The following is a 27,826-nucleotide window of genomic DNA, read 5'->3' as shown; positions in this document are numbered from 1 at the left end:
TCCGCTCACTTTCAGTTTTCTACCCTAACCGCTCAGTCAAGTCAATAAATACATGGTGAGTTTGAATTTGGGCCATGGCACTACAAGAGTCTGCCACGGTAATATTCTTTAACTTCATTTCAGAGTCTCAAAATGATGTTATTCGGTCTAATTGTTCAAGAAAAATTGGCATTGGTGGCCTAACAGGAGGCCAAGGTGGCTGGCTGAAGACGAGGCAGTCCTTTCCTATCCAGAGCAATGGTGTTGAGCAGGTGAAGAGGGGCCAGCCAGCTTGCATCTGGATAGGCGTCCGTGTCAGGAACGGTAGGCTGCAAAGTCCCGTGCTGGCACGTAGGGCTGGTAGTGCTTTCGGGTGGGCCCCGGCCTGCGAGGTGTCATGTTCATGTAGTCACTCTGAAGCATCCTGTTTCTCTTACTCTTCATCTGCAGAAAAGAGAAATGTCACTGTGAAGGGGGCCAGGGACACAGAGGGAGATATCTGGGAGGAGTGCTAAGATTTGGGGGCAACTCTTCAGAACACAGACAGTCAAAGGAAGCTGAACAAACCAGAATTCATTGAGCACCTTGGACTTGCATAATGACCAATCAAACCCAACTACTTTGGACTCTTCCAAATTAACCTGAAAAATCTGAAACAAAGAAAGTATTTTAGAGAAATGCACCCTTGTTACTCTCAATGCAGCCATTTGAACTGAATTCCAAAAGCATGTCTAATTAACATATCTGCTGCTGATATGTGAATATTCTTGAAGGCCCTTCCTCCTTTGAAAAGGTTAAGCATCCCCACTGCAATCTTCTTGTATTAGTCATTTGCTCAAGAAGCCATTTTTTTTCATGATTAACCAAAGATGACCTTCAGCCCTCCAGAGTCTGGAATAGTCACAATTTCATAGCAGTGGAGTCCAAATTAATTGGATGTTACAGTTCTAGACAACTAGATACAGTCCTATTCCTTTATACGTATGTATATTTCCATAAAGACAATAGCATCATTCATCTCCATCCCTCAGACACAGCTCTCTCTGGATGAATTTCTACCAGGAATGAGGGGTGATACTAACCCTAGAATAAGAGTTATACTCACCACGAATCTTAGCAAAGTTTTGACTGAGGGTTAGGAACATATTTTCTCAATCAGTGTGATGGTAAAATTTACATATTTGATAAAACTCGCATAAAAATTCTAAAAGTAGAAAGCCATCCAGATTTCTGGATTCAGAATTCTCTAGAATGAAAAAAAAAGTCTATTTCTTGGCACATAGGCCTGGTCTGATGCATAAGTAAATATTGATACGTTGGACATGAATGTCATGAACACCAGAATAAATAAACCAAAGACTGGCCTTATTTCCATGCACTCCTACCTGAGCCCTTCCCACCTTCCTTATCAAAGAGGCAGGAGAAAGTGTTAAAGGTTGGTAAAAAATGGACCTCCATATCACTAAATAAAACTAACATGTTTTCAGACCTCATCTTTTGAGCTCTCAGCAGCATTCTAGATTATCCGTTCCCTTCTGAAATGCTTCTGTTTTGCCTTCCGCGAGGTGCTGCCATCCCAGTTCTCATCCTGCCGCTCTGTGGCCACTCCCTCCTTGCCTCCTCTGCAAGCTCATTCTTCTCTAACTAGCCGTTCAGCGTTAGAGTTCCTCACAGTTTGGTCCAAAGCCTTCTCCTCTACTCATGCCATCCTCTCTCCCTAGGCAACCTCATCCACATTCACAGTTTCAATTGCCGCCTATTCACCCAAATTTATATCTCTGGACTAGACCTCAAAGGTACTTTAAACTCAACATGTCCAAAAAGAAACTCAAGATCTTCCCCTAAAATCTGGTCTTTTCCAGTGTTTCTCATCCCAGTGAGTGACACTACCATATACACAGTTGCCCATACCAGACCTCCCAAGCCTCATCCTTGACACCTCCAACTCCCTTATCCTCTGTCCCAGAGGACATATTACAACATCTGAAGACACTTTGGGTTGTCACACTGGGATGAATGCTACTGGCATCTAGTGGGCAGAGGCCAGAGACGCTGCTAAACACCCTACAATGCACAGGGCAGCCCCTGACAACAAGGTATTATCCAGCTCAAATGTCAGTAGTGCCAAGACCGAGAAATCCTGATCTGAAGAGTCTGATCATGAAAAAGAAAGGAATGAAAATGAAACAATGGATACAAGATATATCACCAAGTTAGAATGAATATTGTTAGACTGCCTGAGTCCTCCTTCTTGCTCATACTAAAAGATGACTGATGATTTGAGCCTGGGTGATCAGGAGGTTGATGGTCCATCCATAAGTATAAGGCAAGATGATAGGAAAAGTGGATTTGAAAGAGACTATCAATTCAGCTTTGGTCATTTGGGATTTGAGATGATGGATGGGGTTATCTAGCTGAAAGTAAGAAGAGGACAGCATTAAACAGACATAATTGGGGGATGCATTCAGGGAGAGGTAGCTGTGGAAACCAAGGGGGTGAGGGAAGTTGCCCTTCAAACATCTCGGTTCTACATCCTTTCTATAAATAAGGGACTAGAGTTCTCTTGGGCACAGGGTTATGGCAGGGCAGGAGTAAGGCAGGGAATTGTCTGCCCCCAAATAAATGTGGAAGGCTGCTGCTGATATCCCGGGGGGCATTAGAGTACCTACTCTAACTCTGATGACTTCCCTTGCCAGACTCCCAAGAGACAGACTTTGCTTCTGGACACTCAAATTAAACTATAGCTAGTTAGAGGGGCCCCCCATAATGAAGATGTCTTGGCTCTGAGGTTCTCTGGATTGCACCAAAATTATGAAAGATCTGTTGCAATCCGCTCCCATGCTTACCCTCATGCTGTTATCAGATAGCAGATTTAGTCATTTTCACCCTAACTGTAAACACAACAGTGGGATGGAAATGAGACATGCTGGGAACAGTATACAGAACTCACAGTGTCCATGTTCAGCTAGCATATGCGTATACGTGTGCAGAGTACTCACCTTACATGTCTGTGTTACTAAGTCATTTAGCCCTTCAACATTCACTGTCTGCTAAAGATGTGTGATTTCAGGACCACTCCTCCCTTCGTCTTCCTTCTACTCCCATCCTTACCAACTTGTTTCTCGGAAGCAGCAGAAAGACACAGGCATACACAGGGCAATTCATTTAAAAGACATGGTCTTCAAGAACCCACCGGATTTAAAGGCAGATACTACCTGTACACACACTATTCACATTCCCCACAGTGTGATTTATAGTGGAGAAAACTGTGTTTTTTAAAGGCTCCTTTAGACTAAGAAGGAGAATGGGTTTCCCAGCTCAGCGGAGTGAATGGAGGATTGAGTGAGAGTAACAGGTGCTGGTCTATGGCTGCTTGGCAGAGGGGAGCTCTTTATTTATTCAAATGTCAGCAGCAGGTCAAGAACTGAGATAGAATCTGCAGCTGTTCCCAGAAACCCACTCAGCCTAGAACTGCCTACGGCAGTACATCACAGACCCTCAGGAAGTTCCGGAAAGCAGCAGCTTACACCAAGGCACGATGCAGACCAGCCAAAAATAGGATCCCAGAAAAGTACCCTGGAAATGGCTAAAGTCTAGGGATCCCTGATGATCTGGCTGCCTATCTCAGCAAGGTGCCGGTTGCTTAAACAGTATCTGGAAAAGATGAGCCCTGGGTAAAAATGCTCTGTTAGTCTATGAAATATACATATATATTTATTTCACACCCTTTTGGTCAGAGAGTACAAAGACCTATGTTTGAGATGCAAATAAAGAGTACTTCTTATTGCGTAACCTAATTAACCACAAGAGGCCACAGAAGAAGATAAGGTATGCCAAGCACTGGGACTTCCCAATTTTCAGGGAGCTCATGAGACAGAATAAGACCAAAATAAGTTTTCTCAAGACAAAGCAAGATGAACCTCACTAGGAATTAGTAGTGCTGCCAAAGGAAAACATATTGCATTTAGGATGTTTCCAATTTAAAAGTAAACTTTTTAAACTCATTAGAAATGGACGATACTTTTGTCCCTTGGGTAATTCGAGTCACTTAGCAAATTAGTCCCTGCTTATAGTAACTGATATTCTAGTGTATATTGACAATAAGTTTTAAATGGTGAGCAGTACCCTTCTGGCCACTGAAAGTTAAAACGGTTTTCCAAAACTACTTCTCACAAAGCTAGTGAAGTACATTGACCTAGGTCAGCATACTACAGGGGAGCACCTGTCCTGGAAAGGTACCCCAAAAGGCACTGCACCTGGCTTTTAGATTAAGAAGTTGATATTTCAAGGGGATCAAGATAAAAACAAGAACTGAGATTCTAAATTCTAATGTTACTGGCAAACTCCACAGAGGTTCAAAGATGAAAGATAACTAGGATGAAGACACCAAGATCCAGACTCAACTGACATCAAAGGAAGAACTTAGGCAATATTTCACTACATAAAAAGCCCCCATCAGGGTTGGGCAACTTGAAGAAGGCAAGATAGGCAAATTCTCATGATCTGATATAAAGGATTTCCAGGAACAAGCAGCCACTTTGGTGGTTACAGATTTAGTTGGAGGTACAGATTAGGCAACAGACAGCCTGACAAGCATCCATCTGGCCCCTAGTCTCCCAAAACGAGAGAAGCATTTGGGGAACAAGGGAGAGGCAAACTTTGGCAATAGGCCGACAAGAGTTTAAAAGGATCCCAGGCTGAATCTATCCTTGGCATGACTGTGAACCCAGGGCTGCCCTACTCCTCCACCACCCCGACCCTGCCCAGCACCAAGGCTATAGTAAATAGGATGGCTTCAACATGGCATGGCTTCCAGAAATCACTGATCCATGTATGAATTAGTTAAGATGTATGGAATATGCCTTAAATATAAGTATGATACTTCAGGCATACTCATTTAAGTCCTTAGTTTGGCCTCTATGGGGGTTATCAATTCATCAGTTCATAAGCATTCTTTAAGCACTAAGGTAAATGTACTTAATACCAGATGGATGGTGAACGTCAAGAGAAATAGTCCTATATCCTTGAGAAGCATACATATCCTGTTGAAGAAATGATTCATACATGAATCTAACTTCTAGAAAAAAATTCAAAGACAATATGGAATCAGTGTCACACTGTGTACATAAGAACTGGAAGTTTCTGAGTAAGAGAAAGGAAAGAAAATAAGGAGGTCCCTGCCTCACAGTAGATATGGTTATCAATATGCATTCAAATCTAGGCCAAAACTTCAACGTTGAAGAAGGTAGAGAAAAACACACCAAGTTTATTGCATGAACATTTGCAAAAGTTCGTAAACTCCAATTCAGTGGTAAGAGCTCAGAAAAGTCTAACTCCCATTATAGTTTCATAATGACAGCACCATACTTGGCCTCACAAAATTCAACTGCTTCAGAGGAGATAAAAATATGACTCAGATAAACAGACCTAGTTTCCTTGCTAGGTTTGAATGCATAATTTCAGTAGACAAATTTCTCATGATTTTTGACCCTGAACCAAAGTTATTCATTGGCTTCAGTTTCTTAGATTCCCAAGTCGCTTAGATTTTTATACATATGTATATATTAGAGCTATTTTATATGTCATAATGACATTGCAAAGTGGGGAGAAGAAAGGTAATTTTCTACCCTAATTTATCTCCCACACTTATTTACCTGTTTAGCTTCTTACTCTGCCTGGCCACTTAATCAGTGCCTTCTGGAACATAAACTCACATCAGATTTTTATCTCAGATAAAGTTGGATAGGCTAAAAGAGAACCTACTGAAACCTAGCAGGGAAAAAGAAAATAATCACATGTTCAACAGAAAATAAGCCACATAGGCAAAATTCTTGAATATGTCCAATTGCATATGCAGTAGAAAAGTTACATGAAAACAAGGCTGCTTCTCTTACCCAGCAGTTAGAAAGAGCCACTGTTGCTAGCAAGCTATAGAAAGCTAGGACTCCATTTACCACCACAAGTGCCCAAAATGGCTTAGAGGACTCAGGAGACTGGGGAGCTGGACAAAGATGTTTCTCTGAAAAATAGAATAGATTAGATTAAATGATATGGGAATGGCACTTGAGTACATTTCCTTCCTTCTTCCTAGAGGAGAATGTGAGAGGAATCAAAATATGCAAAATATCACTGGCTTAAGAGGTGTAGACTTCCTCATTGGTCTGTCCTCTTTGGGAGTTAGCCAACCCCACCACTGATCATGACCTAGTTTTCAAGACTGCGGTTGAAAACCATTACTTGAGAGTGGACATTGGTCGAGCCGTGCGTTACCTTTCACATGGATAATGGTCCCATTACTCTTCTCATTGTCTATGTAAGGAGGAGGATACAGAACCTCGATTTTGCAGAAATAAATATCCGTTTGGTTAACGTACAAATCCTGGAGGTAGAATGTCACTGTTTCGTTGCCCAAGTTCACAGTGCAGTTGAATTCCTTATTTGTAGACTGAAGTGACTTGGAGTGATTTCCATTCACAGCACAGACCTCCACAGCACTATCTACTCCCTTATAAAGGGATGCCCGGAACTCCTTCGAGAAGAGGTTGTAGGTATACTTGCAGCTGAGGTTGACCTCATTGTTGTTTACCACAAGCATGGGCGACTGATTCACCAAAATCTTGTTTTCTGGATGGGGAAAAAATCATTTGCTTAGAACAAGAATATAAGGACTTTTTTTTCTGAAGTCAAGATATGTTAATTAACAAAATAAACAGATATCCAGCAAAGGATTTCTCTTGGCAGATGAAGACGCAGGAGCTCTTTGGAAGATAATTATCCTGCGAGTTTACATTTTGATATTATTTTCATCCTCCTTTGAATGGAACAGTGGAGCATGTTTTCACTTGGAAGGCAGAACGTGGCCTTCCGTTGGCATTGAACATCACAGCTATGCATTTGGGATTTTTGAATCTGTGCTGAGGTTCCTAACATGTTAATCATGCTCAATTAATTTTCTAATTGAGTGTTTTACTTGGAAATGGCTTTTAACACCTGACATAAACAAATAGATTTGTATTTTAAGTTGCGATTCAGCATTTTGTGGAGGAATTTAAATGTTTTGAAACATTTTGACTTTTTTTTATTGGCTGTTCCAAGAGTAGGATAAAGAGGTAAGAAAAATGTAACCCAAAGAATTTAATTTATCCTCCATAGCAAATTCTGAAAACAGCCTTGTCAGGAAGTTTGCGTATTTGTTTCTTTAAATCACAGAAGATGGAAGAGGCCCAAGAGGCCCACGAGAGTTCTTTCTCTAGTCCCTCTTCTACCTTTATGCTCTCCTAGTAAACGATCAAAGAATCTGGAGACCACCTCGTTCAATCTCTTCACTTCTAAAGCAAAGAACCTGAAATCTGCATGATGGAAGAGAACATACCTATTCTATCTTGTTTTTTTCCCACTATACCCCATTCCCTAGCACATGACAATATATTCCCTTTTCTTGTAGTGACTGTATGAGGTCTAGAAACATTGGATGATCCGTCTAATATCACTGAGCAGATGGTGAGCAAAGCAAGGGGTAAAACCCAAGCAAACTACAACCACCTGAGCAATGGGCCACTTAAGCACTGAGAATCGACTTTGCAACCAACACTCTACAAAATTTCTTTAAAACAATAAATCACTTTGTGTCTTTTATTCAAAATTCAATACAAACAAAAAAACATTTTTGCTACTGTTTTTAGGTATACTAACAATTGTCTGCCTGTTCACATTTTTTTAAAAGGGTTATTTGAAGCAATACCCCCCAAACCCATACTAAAGGGTCAAATAATCTATTAAAATGAAATTTACAATCTAACCTGGATTTGAATCCATGTACTCAAGTATTTTGTTTTTGCTTTGGAGAAAACGGAGCTGCATAGAACTAAATCACTAATAGCTTTTCATCTCTTACATAGTTCTCAATGCTAGCTGTACATCAAGAACCTGTGCCTGGGTCCCATTCCCAAAAATTCTGATTTAACTGGTCTATGCTGGTGGAGAGAGGGATCGATTCTTTTCATTTTTTTATAACAACTGATTAAGATATAATTCATGTACCATAAAGCTCACCCTTTTTTTAAAGTTCACCCTTTTAAAGTAAACTTTAAAAGTTCAGTGGCTTTTTATTATATTCACAAAGCTGTGAATGGATCACCACTCTCCGATTCCAGAATATTTCATTACCCCCCAAAAGAAATCCCATACCCATTAGCAGCCCCCTCCCCATTCTTTCCTTTTTCCAGCCCCTGACAATCACTAATCTATTTTCTACCTCTATGGATTTGCCTATTCTGGACATTTCATATAAATGGGATCATCAATATGTTGCCTTTTTTTTTTTTTAACATCTTTTTTGGAGTATAATTGCTCTACAATGGTGTGCTAGTTTCTGCTTTATAACAAAGTGAATCAGCTATACATATACATATATCCCCATATCTCCTCCCTCTTGCATCTCCCTCCCTCCCACCCTCCCTATCCCAACCCTCTAGGTGGTCACAAACCACCGAGCTGATCTCCCTGTGCTATGCGGCTGCTTCCCACTAGCTATCGGTTTTACATTTGGTAGTGTATATATGTCCATGCCACTCTCTCACTTTGTCCCAGCTTACCCTTCCCCCTCCCCGTGTCCTCAGGTCCTTTCTCTAGTAGGTCTGAGTCTTTATTCCCGTCCTGCCCCTAGGTTCTTCATGACCATTTTTTTTTTTTTTTTAGATTCCATATATATGCGTTAGCATACGGTATTTGTTTTTCTCTTTCTGACTTACTTCACTCTCTATGACAGACTCTAGGTCCACCCACCTCACTAAAAATAACTCAATTTCGTTTCTTTTTATGGCTGAGTAATATTCCATTGTATATATGTGCCACATCTTCTTTATCCATTCATCTGTCGGTGGACACTTAGGTTGCTTCCATGTCCTGGCTATTGTAAATAGAGCTGCAATGAACATTGTGGTACATGACTCTTTTAGAATTATGGTTTTCTCAGGGTATATGCCCAGTAGTGGGATGGCTGGGTCGTATGGTAGTTCTATTTTTAGTTTTTTGTTGCCTTTTGTATCTAGCTTCTTTCACTTAGCAGAATGATGTCAAGGTTCATCTATGTTGTAAATGTATCAGAACTTCATTCCTTTTCATGGCCAAATAATATCCCATTGTACGGATATACCATATTTTGTTTCTTCATTCATTAGTTGCTTCCACTTGTTGGCTATTGTGAACAATGCTGCTATGAACATTCATGTACAAGTTTTTGTGTGGATGAATGTTCTCAATTCTCTTGGGTGTACACCTGGAGTGGCATTGCTGGGTCATTATGGTAACTTTGTACTTAACTTGTTAAGGAACTGCCAAACTGCTTCCTAAAACAACTGCACCATTTTACATCCCCACCAGCAGTGTATAAGGGTTCCAGTTTCTCCACATCCTTGCCAACACTTGCTGTTGTCCATCTTTTTTACTATAGCCATCCTAGAGTTATGAAGTGGTAGCTCATTTTGGTTTGATTTGCATTTCCCTAATGACTAGTGATTTGAGCATTTTTTTCATGTACTTATTAGCCATTTGTATATCCTTTTTAGAGAAATGTCTATTTAGATCATTTGCCCACTTACCTGGGTTGTCTTGTTAGTGTTGAGTTATCAGAGTTCTTTACATATTTTTGATACAAGTTCCTTATCAAGATATGTGATTTGCAAATATTTTCTCCTATTTTATATGTCACGTTTGGCATTGGTTTAACAATTCCCCTGGTTGATTCTGATATTCAGTCAGGGTTGAAAACCACTATAGCCTAACAGAGTTCTCAAGCTGACAGCATATTAGAGTCATCTGGGAACTTTAAAAACCCTTGATTCCCAGGCCAATTAAATCAGAATCTTTGGGTGTAGGACCCAGATGTCAATATTTTTAAAGTTTCTCAGGAGATTCTAATTTGCAGTCAAGTTTGTGAAGCAGTGGCTTAACAGTTGACACTCACTTTTAGTCCTCAATTCATAGGCTTCCACTAGCATTTCCAATCTCATTTCCTTGAACCAAAACCCTCCCAGTTAGCCAGATCATTTAGGGACACTGTGGGTACTCATCTCTCTGTACTTTGTTCACCGACTCCATGGCCTACAATGTCTCTCCCTTCTCAGGTCTCAAAATGATTACTCTCTGTTCTACATTTTGAACACCTCTTGTTTCATAGGCTTCCATTTGTTTAACTTTTGATTTGTGTGTATTTCCTCTACACCCCTAGTTTCCAAGTCCCTTTTGAGCAAGGACAAGAGGTTATGTTTCTTTGCATGATACTGTGCAAACAATAGCATCTCATTAAATAATAAGTGAAAGATGGTGATCAGACTGTACCATTCTTATCAGCAGCTAGCTCTGCCTAGCATCTCATTAAGTCCTCATTCAAAATCTGTCTCAACAACAACTTTAGCTTCATTTATTATTCATTATAACAAATACTCTCTAAAAGCACTGAAAAGTAAACACGTAAAGACTCAAAAAGTTCAGCCTGTCTTGATAGGAAAATCCAACTCATTTTCTGTTTTGTTGTATCTTGCTTGGCCTTTTTCTTTGCTTACTTAGCAAGAATCACCGGGCCGGTTCTGATTGGAAGAGCCAACCCCAGCAAGAAATGCCAACATCTCTGCTCCTTTTCAGCTTAGGTATCTGTGTTTCTGCCTATTGAGGACTCCAGGAAGTGTGTTTCTGTTATTAATTACTTGAATTCTGTTCTAATGGGCATTCAAATTCTTCCTGATCTTCCTTTGAGAGCTGATGTGAGAAAAAAGATGAGAATAGGACTCCTTTGCAGGGATTTTTAAAAAGCGGGGAGGGGAAGCATGGGCAAGGAAACTGAGTAAGGCTGAAGAGAAATCCTGGACGGTTGCTCAGTTTGGCCTCCTTCTCCCAGCACCCACAGCAAGCTGGAGAGGGAGGGGGGCCAGAGAAGCTCAAGCATCTAGACTCCAGTAGTTTGCTTAGTGCCTCTTGCATAACTCAGGGTGAGACACCTTCCCAAGAGGCACTGGGAGAGAGAAATTGATTTCCCAAAGGTAAGCAGGGCTCAGTGTCTATCCTTGGGCAGCTCACAAACTGGTGCGGGAAGAAAGATACAAAAACAGACAGCAACTTTAAAAAGAGTGGCAGAGTGATGTGCGAGTGTTTGTGAGGGCAACTGGGGAACCAACTAAGGATTTCTGGAGGAGGTGACTGCTGACCTGAGTCTTATAAGGCTTATGCACACGTTGATTCAACAGGTTTTTATGAAGTAAAAGTTATCCTAGCTAAGATGAGTCTTTGTGTTCGGGGACGCGGGGGAGGTAGGAGAATGTGTGTTGGGGTAGGCGTGAGGTAGGGGACTGTGGGGAAGACAAAGGCAAAGAGTAAAAAAATAATAGTCTAGGCAGAGCAGATGAGGAGGGGAGAAAGAGTATGTCAGGTGTTGGGAATTGCACCTACCTGAATTTCCTGCACCTGAGTTGTAAAAGACAAGACTGGAAAGGTAAGCATAGTTCATAGGTTGGACTCTCTCCTGCAGGTAATGAGGACCTTTTGAAGGATTTCAAACAGAAGAGTCATACGTACAACTTTTCATTTTATATAGATCCCTTTAGCACAAAGGTGGAAGGTGAATTTGAAGAGAACAAGAGTGAAAACGTGGAGACCAGTTAGGATGCAATTGTAGTAGTCTAGGCAAGAGGTGATAAGGGTCTGAACTATGGTTAGAAAGAGGTGGATGAACTCAAGAAATATTTCCAGGCTGAAGTTGGCAGAACTCAGCATGGGTTTAGATGTGATGAGTGAGGGAGTTAAAAATGCTGTCCTCAGGCCACACCGACCAACCAGTAAGTAACACTGTTTTCCTTTTGCCTATGTCTTTTCTTCATTCATTCCATGACCGGAGCAGACAGCTCAGAAACTGAGGTGAACTTTGGACATCTGGGCTGTGAAGAAGACATTCTCCCAGCCTAGGGGATCATTGCAAAGAAAAAGGAAATTACCTCAAGGGTTCCTGGGCCCATAGTTGACTCCCTGGAGCTTAGTCAGTGTTTGCTCTTTTTCAGAAGAAGGAGAAGCAGTGGTCTTCCTCTGCTTTCCTTCACAGAGCATGATATAATGAGATAACTGGAAGATAGATTTCCCTTCTGTTCATGATGGGGCCTCCAAATTCAAACCTCAGCATTGTTAAAACTGATCACATTTCTCCTGAGCCCATTCTCCCTCAGCGCTACAAAGTGAGAAACTTCTTAGGGAAGGACAATCTGAGGTCCTAGGATTTAGGCTGGCTGTTACTTATTCAATATTCCCCTGGTTGATGGCCTATCCAACAGTTGAGCAAGGGAAGGAAAAGTCACTTCTTGTGTGACCCTATGTACTAATATTTTGTTGGGAAAGAGCTTGAAAAATATTGGTTACATGGTCATTTGAGGGAAAAGAGATTTATCTGTCAAGGTTTACTTTCCTCCCTCTTCTATGTCAGCACAGATCATTTTAAAATTAGGTACTATGCTTGAAGTATCAATAGTTCTCTTAATATGTGCTAGTGTGTGACAACAGCCTCCTAGCTGAGGGTGCAACTTGAATTCAAGTTTGACTGATAGAACGTCTTGTTTTTTAACATGTATCTCCTTATAGTACTTGCTTCCACCTTGATTCATGTCAATCATTCAGAGAAACCTAAGTGAGAAGCCATCTCATAGGACTTCAAAATCTACATCTGCTTTGGAGAGACACTAAAGGAAGGAAATTCACTTTGGGTGGTAGGAAAAGATAATCAATTGCTCTAAGTGATATTGAATATTTGTGATCATTATGACTTCCCATAGACACAGTAATCCTGATTGCTCTTATTTTTTCTTAAAAATGGAGCATGTGTGGAAATGCACACCCCTTACTCTGTGAGAGTAAAGTAATAACATGCATCAGTCAAAGCAACAAATAACCAGAACACCAAATGACATTTGGCTTTGACATGTATTTTGGTTCTCTGAGTTTCAGGGAATCTACAGTACTTCAGATGATTTAAGGACACACTGTAAAATTTAAGGACATATCTAGACTCAGAAGAAGAAATAAGAGAAATATTTAGCTTCCCCATACTAACTTCTGTTTGATTCCTTTTTGCTTTCCAGTTAGTGCTAGGAGTGGGAAGCATCCTTCTCATGTTACTTTTTTCTTAGCAGACCTACCCCTTTCCCTGTAAATATTCGGTTTTCCCTCTTGTGAGTAGTTAGGCAAGGTCTGCCGGGGTCAAACCTACTAGGTTAAAAGACAGACATTGTCAATCTATCAGTTGTATTCGCTTCTGGTGTCAAAAGATTGGCTTGACTGACATGTCTCTAATTGAACTGGCAAGTTGTTTTGATGATGAATTTAGTGCTTTGCTTTTCAAAGCCTTTCCTAGCAGCTAAACTAGCTAAAGGTGTGGAGACAGGAAGCAGTAACCTCAAACCTCTTTCCCTCACAACTCCTCCTTGACAACAGGCAACATGAAGAGTAAGATTGGAGGTGAGAAGGTACTTATCTGCTACTTATGAGCAAGGCAGTGAGAGCTGAAAGATTTCCCACAGATAATCTGTGAATTTTGTGATATAGTTGACTTCTGGAAAATTGAAAGTTGCTTGTGCTTCCATGAGAAAGGGGGGAAGGGAGCTTGGTTACCAAAAACAAAACAAAACAAAACTTTCCCTTTTTGCCTATGGTAAATAGGTCAATTACTATAATAATAAACAACTCTCTGCACAGGTGGAGTGGATAACCATCTCTAAGGTGTGGCTCCAAACACCAGAGAAGGAACCCTGACCCTAAAAGGACACTCCCCACCAGCTCAGTTAATGTTTTGATTTCAAAATACGGTGAAGCCTAAAATGCAATGTGGGAAACACATTGACAAATTAGTACCTATGGTCTATATTCATAGGGCTACAAAGTGCTTTCTCCTATTTTATCTCATATAAACTCCACATTAACCTGTGAAATAAATAAGCAGGACAGTCATCTTTATGCCCATTTTATAGATGAGGAAACTGAGGTCAAAAAGGTCTAATTCTTGCTCAAGGTTACAGGACAAGTACATGACCCTTAGGACTTGGCTCAAGCCTCATCACTTCTTTTTTTTTTTTTTTTTTTTTTCCACCCCTAAAATAAAAGTCTTTATATATATATAATCCATTATTAATAGTCTTTATGCTCTTACAATGTAAAACATTTAGAAACTTTTGAACTCTAAAAATTTTGATCTGTTAACCTATTGGTCTTAACACATCCCAAATTCCCTTCTAAGAATCACATTGATGTTTTTAGTCCATCAGTCCAATACAGATGGAACAATTCTATTTCTTTTTCTTCTTCTTTGGTGGTTCACCCTCAGAGCTACTATCTGTGCTGCTGCTGCTATTACTAGAAGAGCTGGCATCTCTTCTGCATCAGAGGGCGAGGAAGAGCTTGTGGAAGAGGCTGAAGATGACCTGGAGGAGCCTTCATCAGCGTCACTGTCCTCTGAGGAGGATGAGGTAGACGTCTCTTCACGCTCTGATGAAGAATCACTGGCTCAACTGTCACTGCTATTGCCACTGGAGCTGGTTACACTCTTAGACCTTTTTTTCTTGGTCTTTCTTTCTACAGTAGTTTCTCCAATGCTTTCTTGTAATAATAATCTGTTTTCTTTTTTCTTTTAAAGCTTTCTTTAGTTCTGCTGTTCTTTTTTTTTTTTTTTTTATGGCTGTGTTGGGTCTTCGTTTCTGTGCGAGGGCTTTCTCTAGTTGCGGCGAGCGGGGGCCACTCTTCATCGCGGTGGGCGGGCTTCTCACTATCGCGGCCTCTCTTGTTGCGGAGCACAGGCTCCAGACGCGCAGGCTCAGTAGTTGTGGCTCACGGGAAGCCTCATCACTTCTAATCTAGTGTTCTTTTCCCTCTGCCAGGTTGCATCAAATTTTCAATCAATTTTGGTGATTGTTTCTAGACCTTCTCAAAGTTGAACTTGATAGTTGGATGGCACAGAAGTGAGACTTAGGGAGGAGAGTAACATTGAGCAGGGGAGTAAATGGAGTGGGAAGAGGACAGGACCAAGATAAATTTCATTTTCTACCCCGTTTTGCTGGAATACCATCCCGCAAAAAGTGCTCAGCTGGAAGGGAAGTTGGAGATGATTTCAGCCAATCCCTTATTTTACACAAGAGGCAACTGAAAACCAAAGAAGTAAATGGCTTTCTAAACAAGGTCACAGAAATTGTGGAAGAACTAAGATATTATTTATTTATGATTCTAGGAGTAATATTTTAAATCATGAATGAATAGAAAACCAATTTTGTACATTCAGCAAGTTTGACTTGATTTCATGTCCATCTTGACTTTTTCGTATTTAGAAAAAGTCTGTTACCAAACTTGCTTTGTCTCTACACAAAAGATTTTTTTTACAACTGCAGAGACTTCCTGAAGGTCATAGATGGATTCCAGATAAAGCCTACAGACAATATGGTCCCATGAAATGCCTCTTATAAATTATTTCAGATCCACACGCAATAATTACACCATTGCAGCAATTCCATTTCAGCTTGCCCATGTGTCCAGAAGAGTTTGAACACAAACATTAGTCAATGCATAAAATCACTTTCAGTCTAAACCTCATTGGGCAAACCCTTAACTTCAGGGCCTTTGTGAATTACATTTATTTGTCATGATTAATTTACGATATTCCATCTTTCCTTTTCCTTATCATAGCACCATAGAGAAATCAAATGGCACACAGAGGCTGGTGAACCAGAGAGTGGAATACGCAGCACTCAAGACTGAAGGCCGCATTCCTTAACTAAAGTTAAGGAAGCCCTAAAAAAGATAGAGTACACGTTTCTTTAGCAATGTCATTGCCCTTTGACCTCTTGACCTTGTCAATGTCCATTGACCTCTTAAGAACTTTATTGGGTTCCATCTCTGCACACCATGATCAGAGTTTCTTCTGCAGTTTAACCATCAGGTTGTAAAGATCCTAATCACGTTGCTTCCTTTTTAAAATTCTGACTGAACAGAATTTAGCATGTTAGGCGGGAACCAAAGAAAATGAAGCTTTCTCTTTTCAACCATCTTGCCCTGTGATGTTTGTGAACACATTGTGAAGGTGACACTGGTTTCCCTGGCACAGAACACCTCCCTCCTGACCACAGAACTGGTGAAGTTACCGTAACTTTCCTCTGAGCACGTTTCCTGTTCAGGCCCAGGATACCTTTCAACACATGGCCATCTGAGCACTTCCTCCTTTTGCAGACTCCATAAGGGGCAGGCTGACCATAGGCCAAGGCAGTGTTTGCTCAGGAACTTGTAAGGCGAACTGTGCTTTCTGGGAGGAGAGGCATGCTCAACCATCTGGGCTCTGGTAACTCTAGCTTGTGGCTTGGATTCATAGAGATGCGAGAAAGAGGAACACAAGACACTCAGACTACAGCATCTTTCACCATCCTCCTCAGTGAAAACAAAGAGAAAAACAAAGCTATCAAACTTTGAATGGCTCCAGACTCTCTGAAATCCATGTCAAAATGGGAAAAAAGAAAAAAAAGTAATTCAGATTATGTTTTCAAAATAACTTTGTGGTCATTTCATCTAGTTTCCTGTTGACTGTCATCTTGAAACTCTCCTCATTTTCACAAGGAATAGAGATTTAAGGAAAGCCTCTCCAAAAAAAACAAAAAAAGTCTTTGAAAAAGCATGGTCCATATACGTATACATGGTCTCATTCAGGATCTTAGCAGAAAACAGATGGCACTCTCAAAACTGGGCAATAGGAGGTGGGTTTATTTATAATAAGACTCTTGGCAGTGGTTTGGAACCACAGGGGATAGTACTAGAACCTGTAGCTCATAGCAGCAGAGTTATAACCATGCTCAGATCTAAAGGGGCAAGGGGAGGAAGAGGTTCCAGAATCAGAAGGAAAAGAGAATTGTGTTGAGGAGGCCACCATGACAGAAGCAATGACTTCTGTAGGGAAAAACAGTCAGGCCAAGCAACCAGCCCTGCCCAAGATTGCATATGCACAACCTGAAAGTTATATCAAGCACATTAACTCTTACCAAGAGCAAGTGTGACTTTCAAACAAAATCTAAAGAGACCTTAGTTCAAACAAGTACATACGATTACAGATGATAATAGAAATAGAAGTTGCTATTGGCCAGCACCAGTCTAAGCACCACCTTTAGCCTTGATCTGTGTTTCCAGACAGGCAAACACTGTCATGTAGAGGACCATCATCCTTGGCCTTTTAAAAAATTGTTGTGCTCCAAGCAACTGTCAGAAAGTAACTCAGAGGTCAGATAGTAGCAAAAAGTCCCATCCAAGCACCTAGACCTAAGACACTAATTACTGAGAGAGAAAAATTATCAATACAATCAATGAATTCTTTCTGAAAAGAAATTTCAATGTGTCAGAAAATTGTTCTGGTATGCTGACTTCTGCCTTGACGAAGTCAAGCATTCACTCAGCAAATAAATAATGGGGCCTATAGTACTAGGTTCTTGGGAGATGGGAAGATGTAAAGGAAGCTGCAGCCTCTTCCTTCTAGGAGAAGTCCTAAAGCAGGTTCACAGTTAGCTACACTCCAAAACCAGGTTTGGTGTGTGAACCCTGTAGAGGGTCACTGACAGTCACACGGAAGAGCCCTTGTTTCCAGACAAGATGAGTCTTCTTCTGTACAGACTGACCTTTAACTGGGCCGTGAACTTTCGAGTAAATTTAGACAGGCTAAGGTAAAGGAAATGCCCTTTAGTGTAAGGGCTTATTGGGAACAAGGTGAGCATTCCATTTACATAGGGGGGACGTAAGTGAAGATGGCTGATACCAAACATGGAGAACCTTTATAATGCCAAGAAAAAGGCACATGGATTTTACTAGAAAGGCAATGGGAGACATTGAAAACACCTGAGCTGAGACTGGGATGGTAAGTACCACTTTGGCAAGATGAACACAGAGGGGCACGTGCATTTGCTTGGAGCGAGGGCAGGGCTGAGGCAGAGACCAGTCAGGAGGCTGAGCCAGTAACATCAGTGTGAGCTCCTAGGGCCTGAGCTGCAGAGGTAGCAGCTGGGATAGAAAGGATGGACAAGGTGTTGGTGCTGGGTTATGCTTGGTGATGGTGAACAGGAATGAAAATGACGTGGAGTTCATGGACTGGCTAAGGGACTATTAACAAAATTAGCTACGTGAAGAGAGGAAATCTGTTTGGAAAAAAAGCTGTTGGGTTTTAGATATGTTGGGTCTGAGGGGTAGGTAAGGCATCCTGGAGGAAAGGTCCAGGAGTTTGATGGGTCGGACTAGAGCTCAAGAAAGTCAGAGATAGACATGTACATTGGGATGTCATCTGTATTAGGGTGACAATTATTATTAAACCTGCTAAAAAACCACTACAACCCATCCCTACCACTCAGAGACACTACCCAGCTATGCAGGGTATGAGCACTCTAGGACCAAAACTTCCTAAACACAAGGCAACATAAACTTGGGTGTGATGTGACCCAGGCCCTACCACTCAAGGGTCTGTGTTGTCCTCTCAGCTCCTAATGCTGGAAGAACCATCTGAGAGGACAACATGACAGAGCACCTTAATTTACATGAAAGAGCTACCTATACCAAAAGCCACCAGACCATTCCAAAAATCAAATTTTATTACCTTAAAAGGTTACCTATAGTTCAGATAGCAGGTAATCAGGGCTTTATAGCTTTCTACATAAATATTATGACAGTAATCCAGTTAACAGATACCCACAGGTATCTGGAGACCTCATGTATTAATATATTATATCCTAAATACATATTTTAATCTGGTAACCAAATTTGGGAACCATATTTTCCTCCTGAGCCACCATCATTCTAAACCCTCATTCAAAACAACTCTGTAAAGAAGACGACAGTACATTTTTCCTGTCTGTTTCGTTCTCCCTAAATCTTATACCTTTGCAAAGTCTGCTTAGGGCCACCTTAGCACATTCAGATTCTTCTACATAAGAGTCATGACCTGGAAGTTTGAAAATAATTACTGTGTTAAACTTTAACATTATGTCAGAAGATAGGGGAGAACAAAGGCAATATTGTCCCCCAAAACTCTGCAGTCATTTCTAAGCACATTAGCGTCTAAGATCCTGGTTCACAATCTCTCCAAACAATTTCCAAGATGGCTGGGTGCAGTTCTCATATTTTCTCTATCATATCATAAGAGCATCCACCAAGGGGTGGGGTAGTTGAGTTGCCTTGCTAGAGCTGATAAAAGCTAGAGCTTTTATCCCACTTAAGAAGCATTTTTGAGCCAGAAATAGACCTGAGATGCCTTTTCGTCCAACCCCCTCGTATACCAGATGAGGAAATGAAGGCCTAGAAAAGTTAAGTCAGAGTGTAACAAACTAAAACTCTTCATTACATCCCCTTACCTTGATAAATCAGGGGTTTTAGATTTTGAGTTTGGAAAAAGAATAACAGACGTGGCCTCCCTAAAGTCAAGGGCAAGCCACCATGTCCTTTCTCTGAAAAGCACAGAGAGTCGCTAAGATTAACATCCCTGACTGGAAACTGGAGCCCTGCCTGTGATGCTGGGCAGGCTTGCTCTGAACCTTGTGACCCTGTTGTCACAGCCACGAGCTGAGGCCAAGCCCAGCCACAGTGTGCAGTTTTGAAGACTCAAGCAAATTTACAATACAAACAGGTTAACTCTTCAAAGTCGAGGTATATACTATCCCAGTGGCCCTTGTTGAGACAGGTTTAACACTATGACCTGTCTTGAGAGAATCAAACATATATATATATATATATTTGCCAGTATGGAACCACTCATCTACGCTGGCTTCATCCTAACACGTCTCTCCCCCTATAAATCTCTTCCCTTCCTCCTGTTCTTCTTAGACATTTGTCCTCCTCTCGCTAATACTCCCATTCTCCAAATCTCCATCCCCATCTCCTCAAGAAAACTGCCTCCGTCCTCTTGTTTTTCTCTCCCTCTTCCTCTTGTCTTTCCTAATAGCCCTCTCTCTCCTCCACCCATGCAACACACTCAAAACCAACACTAGGCTCCTTCCACCTGTCGAATGTAATTAAGTCACTCAGTTGCAAACATTCATTACACACCTACTATGTACAAAATACCGTGGTAAACATTATAAGTGTTATAAGTTCCTGATTGTCTTCACTTTATCTGGCAATTTCCTCTCCTTTTCACTCTCTCAATTTTGTCCCCCTCCACCTTTTCTTAAACCTTTGAAGTGTTATCTTCCTTCCCCATCACTTGCCTAAACTCCGAAGCCCCAAATGGCCTCCTTTTAGCCAAAACCAATGGCCTTTCCAAGTCATTACTCACTTCTCCTTCCCTTATGCAGTCAATGCCATTGACCACTGTCTCTTTGGAAACTCTTTCCGCTTCTGGCTCTAGTGACATTCCACGAGCCTCATTCCCCTTTTCCCTCCCCAAACACGTTCTCTGTCTCCTTCACTAGCTCATCCTGCTCTTCAGCTGACTCCAAACCAGGCCTATTTTCCAGACTCCGTTCAACACTCTGCTTTTCTACAGTTATACCCTCTCCTTTCTATTAGCTATTCATATCCATGGCTTCAATTTTATGCCAAAGTTGAGGATGCCTAAATATTTTATTCTTACCCAGTTCCCATGTCTTCAGCTTTGTACCAGACATCTTTCTGATACCTCAAGTCCTTACTTCAGACTCAGTGTGTCTAAAGTTAAACACTAGTTTCCTCCAGAACTCAGTTATACAACATCTTGATTTCAGGCAGAGACACCACCATTCCTCTTAAGCCAAAAATCTTGGCATCATTCTTTATCCCTCCCTCTCTTTCACAAACCAGGCACTAAGTCCTGACGTTTCTACTTTCAAAACATCTCTCAGAATAGTCACTCCTTTCTATTCCCACCTTTGCCACCCAAATCCTATGACCCTCTTCCTGACAAAGTGACAAAGTGTTCTAACATGATCTCCTGGTCCCTAGTCTCCATACACTCTAGACCATCCTGCTTCCACAAACTTTCAGCTGTTTCCCAATATCTTGAAAATGAAGTTTGAATTTCTATTATCAGTTTTCAATCCTTTGTTGGACCTGACTCTACCCTGCCTCTCCAAGCCTCTATACATTCAGACTGGTCAACTGTTCCAAGAACATGCAATGATATTCCTGGTTTAATTTCTTCATTTGCATTTCTTCTCCTTCCTGTGGCAACATGGCTTTGGTAAGAAGATGAACCCTGGAGCAAGCATGTATGGATTGGCTCACTTACTAACTGTGTGACCACAGGCAAGTTGTTCTATCTGCTTCATGCCTCAGTTTTCCCATCTTATAGACAAGATAATCATAGTAACTACCTCAAAGGATTTAAGGAAAGAATAAATGATTTAATACAGGGAAAGCCACATAGAACAGTGTCTGGCACATTATAAGAGCAAAATAAATATTAGCTGGCAATTATTATTAATAACATTATGCATTCACATCCTATCTAGCTTTAAAGTCCAGCTTAATTCCCAGCTTTCCGTAAAAGCTTACTATTTATTTTATGCTGCCTCATTTTAGTACTAATTCATTCATTTCCTTCAACAAATATTTGTCCAACACCTACAATGATTCCTGCACTGTACATAGTACCGAGGTTATAAGGATGGATATGACATGATCCTGCCTGCAAGGAGCTCACAGTCTAGGGGGAAAAAACAGATGTATCAACACACAATAATAATTTTAGGAACCCTGATGAGGAAAGAAGTCCCTCACTTTGCCATGTAGGGTCTCAGAGAAGACTTCTTCAGATGAGAGGACTAGGGGACATAACAGATTACAAGAATAATATATGCAAAGCCATTAAGGCATCAAATAGCATGATGAGGTAGGAAACTGCCAAGTTTCATTTATCTGTTTCCAGCTGTTATATCCTGTCACATATAGTCTTCTCAACTAGATCTGAAGTCCGTAAAAGCACAGAGAACTTGATTAATTACACAAGCAGTTCTTGTGTGCTAATGAAGTCTTTATATTTCTTTTCCTCTTTTTATATTCCTTCAGATCCCAATAGAGACTAAAATATAACAGAGGTTTAATAAATATTTGTTAGATTGTGTTACACTCCCATTGGGGCTCCTCTTATAAAACCGTAATAAAGGCTGAATACCCAGGGAAAGCTTCCTCAGGGAGATGGATCTTGCACTAAAGACATAAAGTGAAAGTCAAGTAGGATTTGGATGTGTGGAAAGGGAGAGGGAATTCCAAAAGGGAAACAGCATCAGAAAGGTCATAAACATGGAGTGCAGGTGTGTGAGACATTGAAGAAACCCTCAGTATTGAGGTTAAGGATCTTGTATTAGGGTATAAAAGGAGATATATCGGATAAGTAAAATGGGTCCAGACTAAAAGCATCCCAAAATGCCAGGAAACATTGCAATGTCATCTTTCTATTAGCATCTTCAAGGAACCATCAACACAACTTCCTCTTCTATAAATTGAGAGATGTCTAAGTTCCCTCCCATCTCTAAAAAATGTCTGTGGTTGAATTCAACAGTTCTGTGGATGCTTTGGCTTATCACTGTTTTCCATAAAATAAATTAGCATGGATAGGAAATCATTCACAGTGGTCCTAAATTGAAAGAGAAAAAAAATTCTGGAAAGGTTTCACAGTTCTCATTTTTAACTTCATTGTAGCTCAAACTGGGTTTTTGTATCAGTCACAGAACCTAAAATAGCACGTACAAGATGTTAATAAATACCTATGGAATGAGCACATGAAAGAAGATCTGTCTTCCCAAAGCATAAGAAGGAGCAGCAACTTTAGAGAACAGTAACTTACTAACACCCTGTTTTAGTCCCCACAGGAGCCTCACGGTGGGAGGAGACATTCTTCTCCTTCTATGTGCCCATTCTCATCCACCTTCTATGGGATAGAGTCTGTTAATTGGAAATGGAACGCTCCTGGACTCAACATTGCTGAAGCTGGTCTTAAATTATGTACGCTTATTATTAGTACTGTTGAATTTCAACACAAGTCCTCAGGTCACATGGAAGCTGCAAACACAGCCACAGTGATGTTCTGACACTTTATCACATGTCAAGTATCCCTAAGAAATGAAAGGCACAGCCCTCTATCTTCTCAAGTTTAAAAAAAAGAAACACCCACCTAAGTCCTTAACAGGGGAATCCATGTCATTGTTAAAAATGTAAGACATGTCAATAATTTAGATTCTTGTGTGAGAGAATGGGTAATGACCAGGAGTTACTGTTATAATCAATACGTTAAGTGGTGGATTGTGAGCCAGAGAGGTGACTCAGATACTGCAGAAAGGGGCTCACAAGTAGATTAGAGGTCAGAGTGAACTGTGAGTGGGTGACTCTTATGACACCATCAGGAACCATTAACCTGGTTACCTTGGCAACCAGAGTCCCCAAGATAATAAAGATGATGACAAATGAAAAAGATGACGGTAATGGTGATGCAGAGATAAAGTTGCAGCTCAGAGTTAAGTAAGAAATTCACCACCACCATGCGTTTGTCTTCCAACAGTGAAAATATAAACTCACATAACCTGAATGGTCACACACAGACTAAATTAAGATGCCTATTAAATCAGCATTGAAATCCTAAGGCCCAAGAAGTCTAAACTCTCTTTTTCACATCCTCTAATAAAGGGCTGAGTAGCCCTCGAACCCATCCAGGACACCTCTCTTCTAGTGTTGAGAGTCATTAAAATGAGAGTAATAAGCAAGAAATCAGACACCTACTTTCCGTAGGGCTTGGGTTACCTTCCCTCCGGCTTCTGGGACCAATTCTCATGCAACCATTCTCAGACCGAAAGTTCTGGGTACATTTTTTGATGACAACATCATGTCATTGACCAAAAAGGGTCAAAGAAATTAACATAAAAGAGACATAGATTCCTCAACAAGTCTTAGAAAACCAGATACCCCTTCAGTCTGTCACAAAGCCACCCAGATATCATTTTTTTCCTGAAGTTCAGCTAAACTATCTACTGAGAAGAAAAGTCCCAGCCTCTGTGAAGCTTTATAAATAAGAAATGTCTTGAAGAAAAAGGCAAACAAAACTTTAACCAAGATGAAAAGGAAAAAGGATAAATAACTGTGCTCTGAAGGAAGGCCTGCCCTCTGATTTTCAGACAAGAAAGTCTGCAATGAACCGTGTATCCTTATCAATGCCTATATGCGTTAATAAAGAGCTATTGTTTTAGAGATGATAAACCACAAACGGAATTTTCTTCTGGGATGTTGGTGGCCTAATAATTTTCATTTTGTAAATGTCAACACACTGCATGCAGGAAATACTTGGAGGAAGATAGCCACCCATGATAAAAGGTGAATGGTAGTCACATGGCATTTTGATACTCATGAAAATAGAGTAAGGGTATTAAAAAGGAGGATGGTTTATGTTTAAAGGAAAGGCAGCGAGATCCTCCCTCACCCCCCATAGTAAAGGTTTGAATGTGAGAGATTCAGAGTAATGATCACAGATTCATTTCTTTTTCTAATCTATCTGTGAAAATGACTCATTCTATTTCCTGGTATTGATATATTGGTATTAATTTTACATTCCTTGCTGTAAAAGTTCTTTCTGGATGGTTGCCTTTAAAAAAAAAAAGTATCTTAGGGTGTGAAAGCAGAGTAAAACCAATTCTTAAGCAATGGCTACACTTTTGAAATGTCCATCAAGTTTACTGGAACTGACAAAACACCCAGTCAATTTTTTAACAGTCAGAAGAACTGGCTACTGTGTGTGGGGTGTCATGTAGAGACAGCAAGCTGCTGGTTACATTGCATTTTCTATGTCCATCTTTCTACCTTACTTCCCCAAGCCCCGCCTTGGAGCAGCACTTTCCTGAGAGAGGTAAATGGTTCTTTTTGTGTACAACTACCTCAGAGGGGTCATTTGCTGAACTAAAAATAAGGTCTTTAATTACCTTGCTTTGCTGATGGTTTTTTATTAAATACCAATCATTTTCCTGCCTTCTGTGCCTCTCTCAGAAAAAGAAGTGCTGGGGGGGAATGCAGCAGCACTGGAGAAACCAGTCGTGTTCGAATTGGCCGCTTTTGACAGTTTCTTTGCTAGGGTTTGGGAAGAAATGAAAAGAAATGCTCTCGTGAAAAAAAAAAAATTGTGTTGTCCTGATTTTTGCCTTCATCATGGATGATTAGCTTGCTGAAAAATAACCAATATTGGCTGAAAAACCTATGAACAATGCTATATATTATAGGCACACTTCTATCATCAACCACGAATTGATTCCCTTTCAAAGGCCTGAAGTTCTAAGCTGGATTCATATTCCAAAATCCAACAAAATCCTCTATTGTGGATCTCAATTGCACAATTATCTGGTAGAAAACACATCATGTTAGTAAAGAAACTGTGTAAGTTAAGGTTTTCTCGTGCTTCCTAAGTCATACTTCTTTAATTTAGCCATAAAGATCTTTCTATAGTGTTATTAATCATGGAGCATCAGGTTAGGTTTAAAATACTTCATAGAATAAGTATTTTAAGCTATGCTGTGAGGCAATGAGTTGGAATTATTAAATTAGTCGGGGGGAAACTCTTCTTCATACACACACACACACACACACACACACACACACACACACATATCTCAACACAGACATAGAAGTAGTCTCTCACAATCTTAGGGAGGACAAGTACACTTTGACCAGCAAATTTCCTTAACTGTAACTTCTTCATGTAGGGTAAAGACAGAAACAAAAAACACATGGAAGATTTTGCACCACTGATTAGAATGGATCATTAGACATTTTTGTACGTTGTAATTATTTTTTCTCATAAGTTTTCTTACTGGAAGAGACATTTTGAAAGTGCCTTCTCTACCTCTTTCCTACTTCATTAGATGGCCACTCAGCGTCAAATCTTAAAAGTTTTTATGGGGGTGAGTTGGCATTTGAAAAGTAGAAGTACCTCAAAGTCAAAAACAGTTTCCATGTGTATGAACTCTTCACTGCTTTTCTAGCTATCCCCTTTTAATAAATGTTCTAAAGGAAGAATATAAAGCTTTGAGTCTTACAAAAAATATCTTCAAAGGAGTGTGAATGAAATGATGATGAATGGCTCTCCACAAAGAAAAATATTTTGTGTACAATTACCAATTTTAAAATTTTCTGTCAGAGTGAGGCTTCTCTCTCTTTTCTGCCCATTCTTTACTGCCTAATAAATTAAGAAATTTTAAATACTCTTTAAAAATAAATTTTAGAGATCCCTTAAAAACAAAGTTTTTTTAAATCGATGTTGAAGATTCTTTTAAACTCTACTTGGTAATTCTCAATGCTGGGTACCAGCTATTGGAGCATAACCTATCTCATCACCTGTTCATGTCTTTTATTATATCAACACCTTTTATAAATACACTCAATTTGTAAACGTGCTTACTGGCACCTCAGACAACAAAATGGATGGGTATATATGTAACTAGCGTACTTGTGCTGGTTGGGTAATTATATTCTTTGGAGGTCATGAACATGATATTTAAGAACAACAAAAAATCATGCAGTCCCCACACTACCAAAATAAGTGAGAAAGAAAATGGAAGATACTGGCTTTTCAATGTATCTTCAAGGGAAAAATAACTATCCTTATTTCAATATGCCGATTAACCCATATCAGTCCAATTTTTGAGCCAAGTGGGACACTTTTCTAACTCTGAGAACAAGTTGAACAAACATCTGACTCCAGCCCACATAAGCAACAAACTCTTTCCTTTTGAAATTGTAATTTTCCAAAGATGATTTAACCTTGGACATATCTGGAGCTAAGAAATTATAAAGCACATCATGTTAGGTGGAGTAGCACAGGCTCTAGAGTCAGACTAAAGTAGTTCAGACCCTGGTTCCAATAACTCCTATATGTATATCCTTAGCCAAATTAACATTCCTACCCCCATCTCTTCATCTGAAATGCGGTTAACTGTGATAGTGTCAAGTTTTTTAGTCTCACCCCATCACCACTGGAAACGTAAAAGAATTTCAACCTAAGAAAACAGATTTCAGCCAACTGTTAAAAAAAAAAAAAACTAATTTATTAGCATCTGTATTGTACCAGCTTCTGTGACAACTCCAGAATTCATTCTGGCACTCATTCAGTTCAGGTAGACATGGTAATTACAACCAACATTTATCTTGCTAGCCAAGCACTGACTGTGCTAAACATTTCACATGGATTGTTTCCTTTTTATCCTCACAATGACCTTGAGATGAGGTTATTATCATCCCCATTTAACAGGCAAGGAAACTGAGGCTTAGAGAGTTTAAACACTAGCCTAAGCTCAGCTAGCAAGAAATGGATCTGCGCTGTGAATCCAGGCAGTCCAAGTCCAGAGCTTTCAGAACCAACCTGCTTACAGCAATTTTCTTACATTTCAAAATATATATGTATAGACAAAAGCTAACAATTCTTGGGACACTATCAACTGATAGCTAAATAAATCTGATTTCATTCCCAAGGCAGTTCGTTAAAATATTTTGCTGGCTGTAGTCAGAGAATCAGTGAGTTTCTAAATAACAGGTTGCCATTCATAGCAAAAACTACACTTCAAATGTCCAAATTTCATGAGTTCTTTGAAATTTGAAAATGAACCAAAGACCACAAAAGAAAACGTTGGGGGAGGAAAGAAATCAAAATTGTTTACCTGCTACTTGAATTGAGGGGAAGAAGTTGAGAGCCAGGACCAGCCTGAGGATCATCGTGCTAACGGTGGGCCAGGGCTCCCGCCCCCTCCTCCCTGAGAAGCCCAAGTGTGAGGTGAGCTGGAGACGCACCTGAGCAACCTGACTCGTCATCCGCAGCCACCACCACCGACTTACTTCTCTCAGGGCACATGATTAAGGCACTCAAACC

The 27,826-nt window shown here is 40.3% G+C and overlaps 1 protein-coding gene across 1 annotated transcript; it reads right to left on the bottom strand.

Annotated features, from left to right (window-relative positions):
• Positions 1-294: 294 nt before the first annotated feature.
• Positions 295-27,808, bottom strand: CD28 (CD28 molecule). The gene is given in 5 exon segments (XM_059927362.1): positions 295-423; positions 5,874-5,998; positions 6,250-6,603; positions 27,618-27,702; positions 27,704-27,808. Coding segments are annotated over 5 exon segments (798 nt in total).
• Between the last annotated feature and the right edge of the window lie 18 nt (positions 27,809-27,826).

The sequence above is a fragment of the Balaenoptera ricei genome, chromosome 7 (assembly GCF_028023285.1).
Source record: "Balaenoptera ricei isolate mBalRic1 chromosome 7, mBalRic1.hap2, whole genome shotgun sequence".
In the NCBI taxonomy this organism is placed as follows: domain Eukaryota; kingdom Metazoa; phylum Chordata; class Mammalia; order Artiodactyla; family Balaenopteridae; genus Balaenoptera; species Balaenoptera ricei.
Note: the sequence above shows the minus strand (reverse complement) of the source record. Positions and strands in the feature narration are given on the sequence as shown.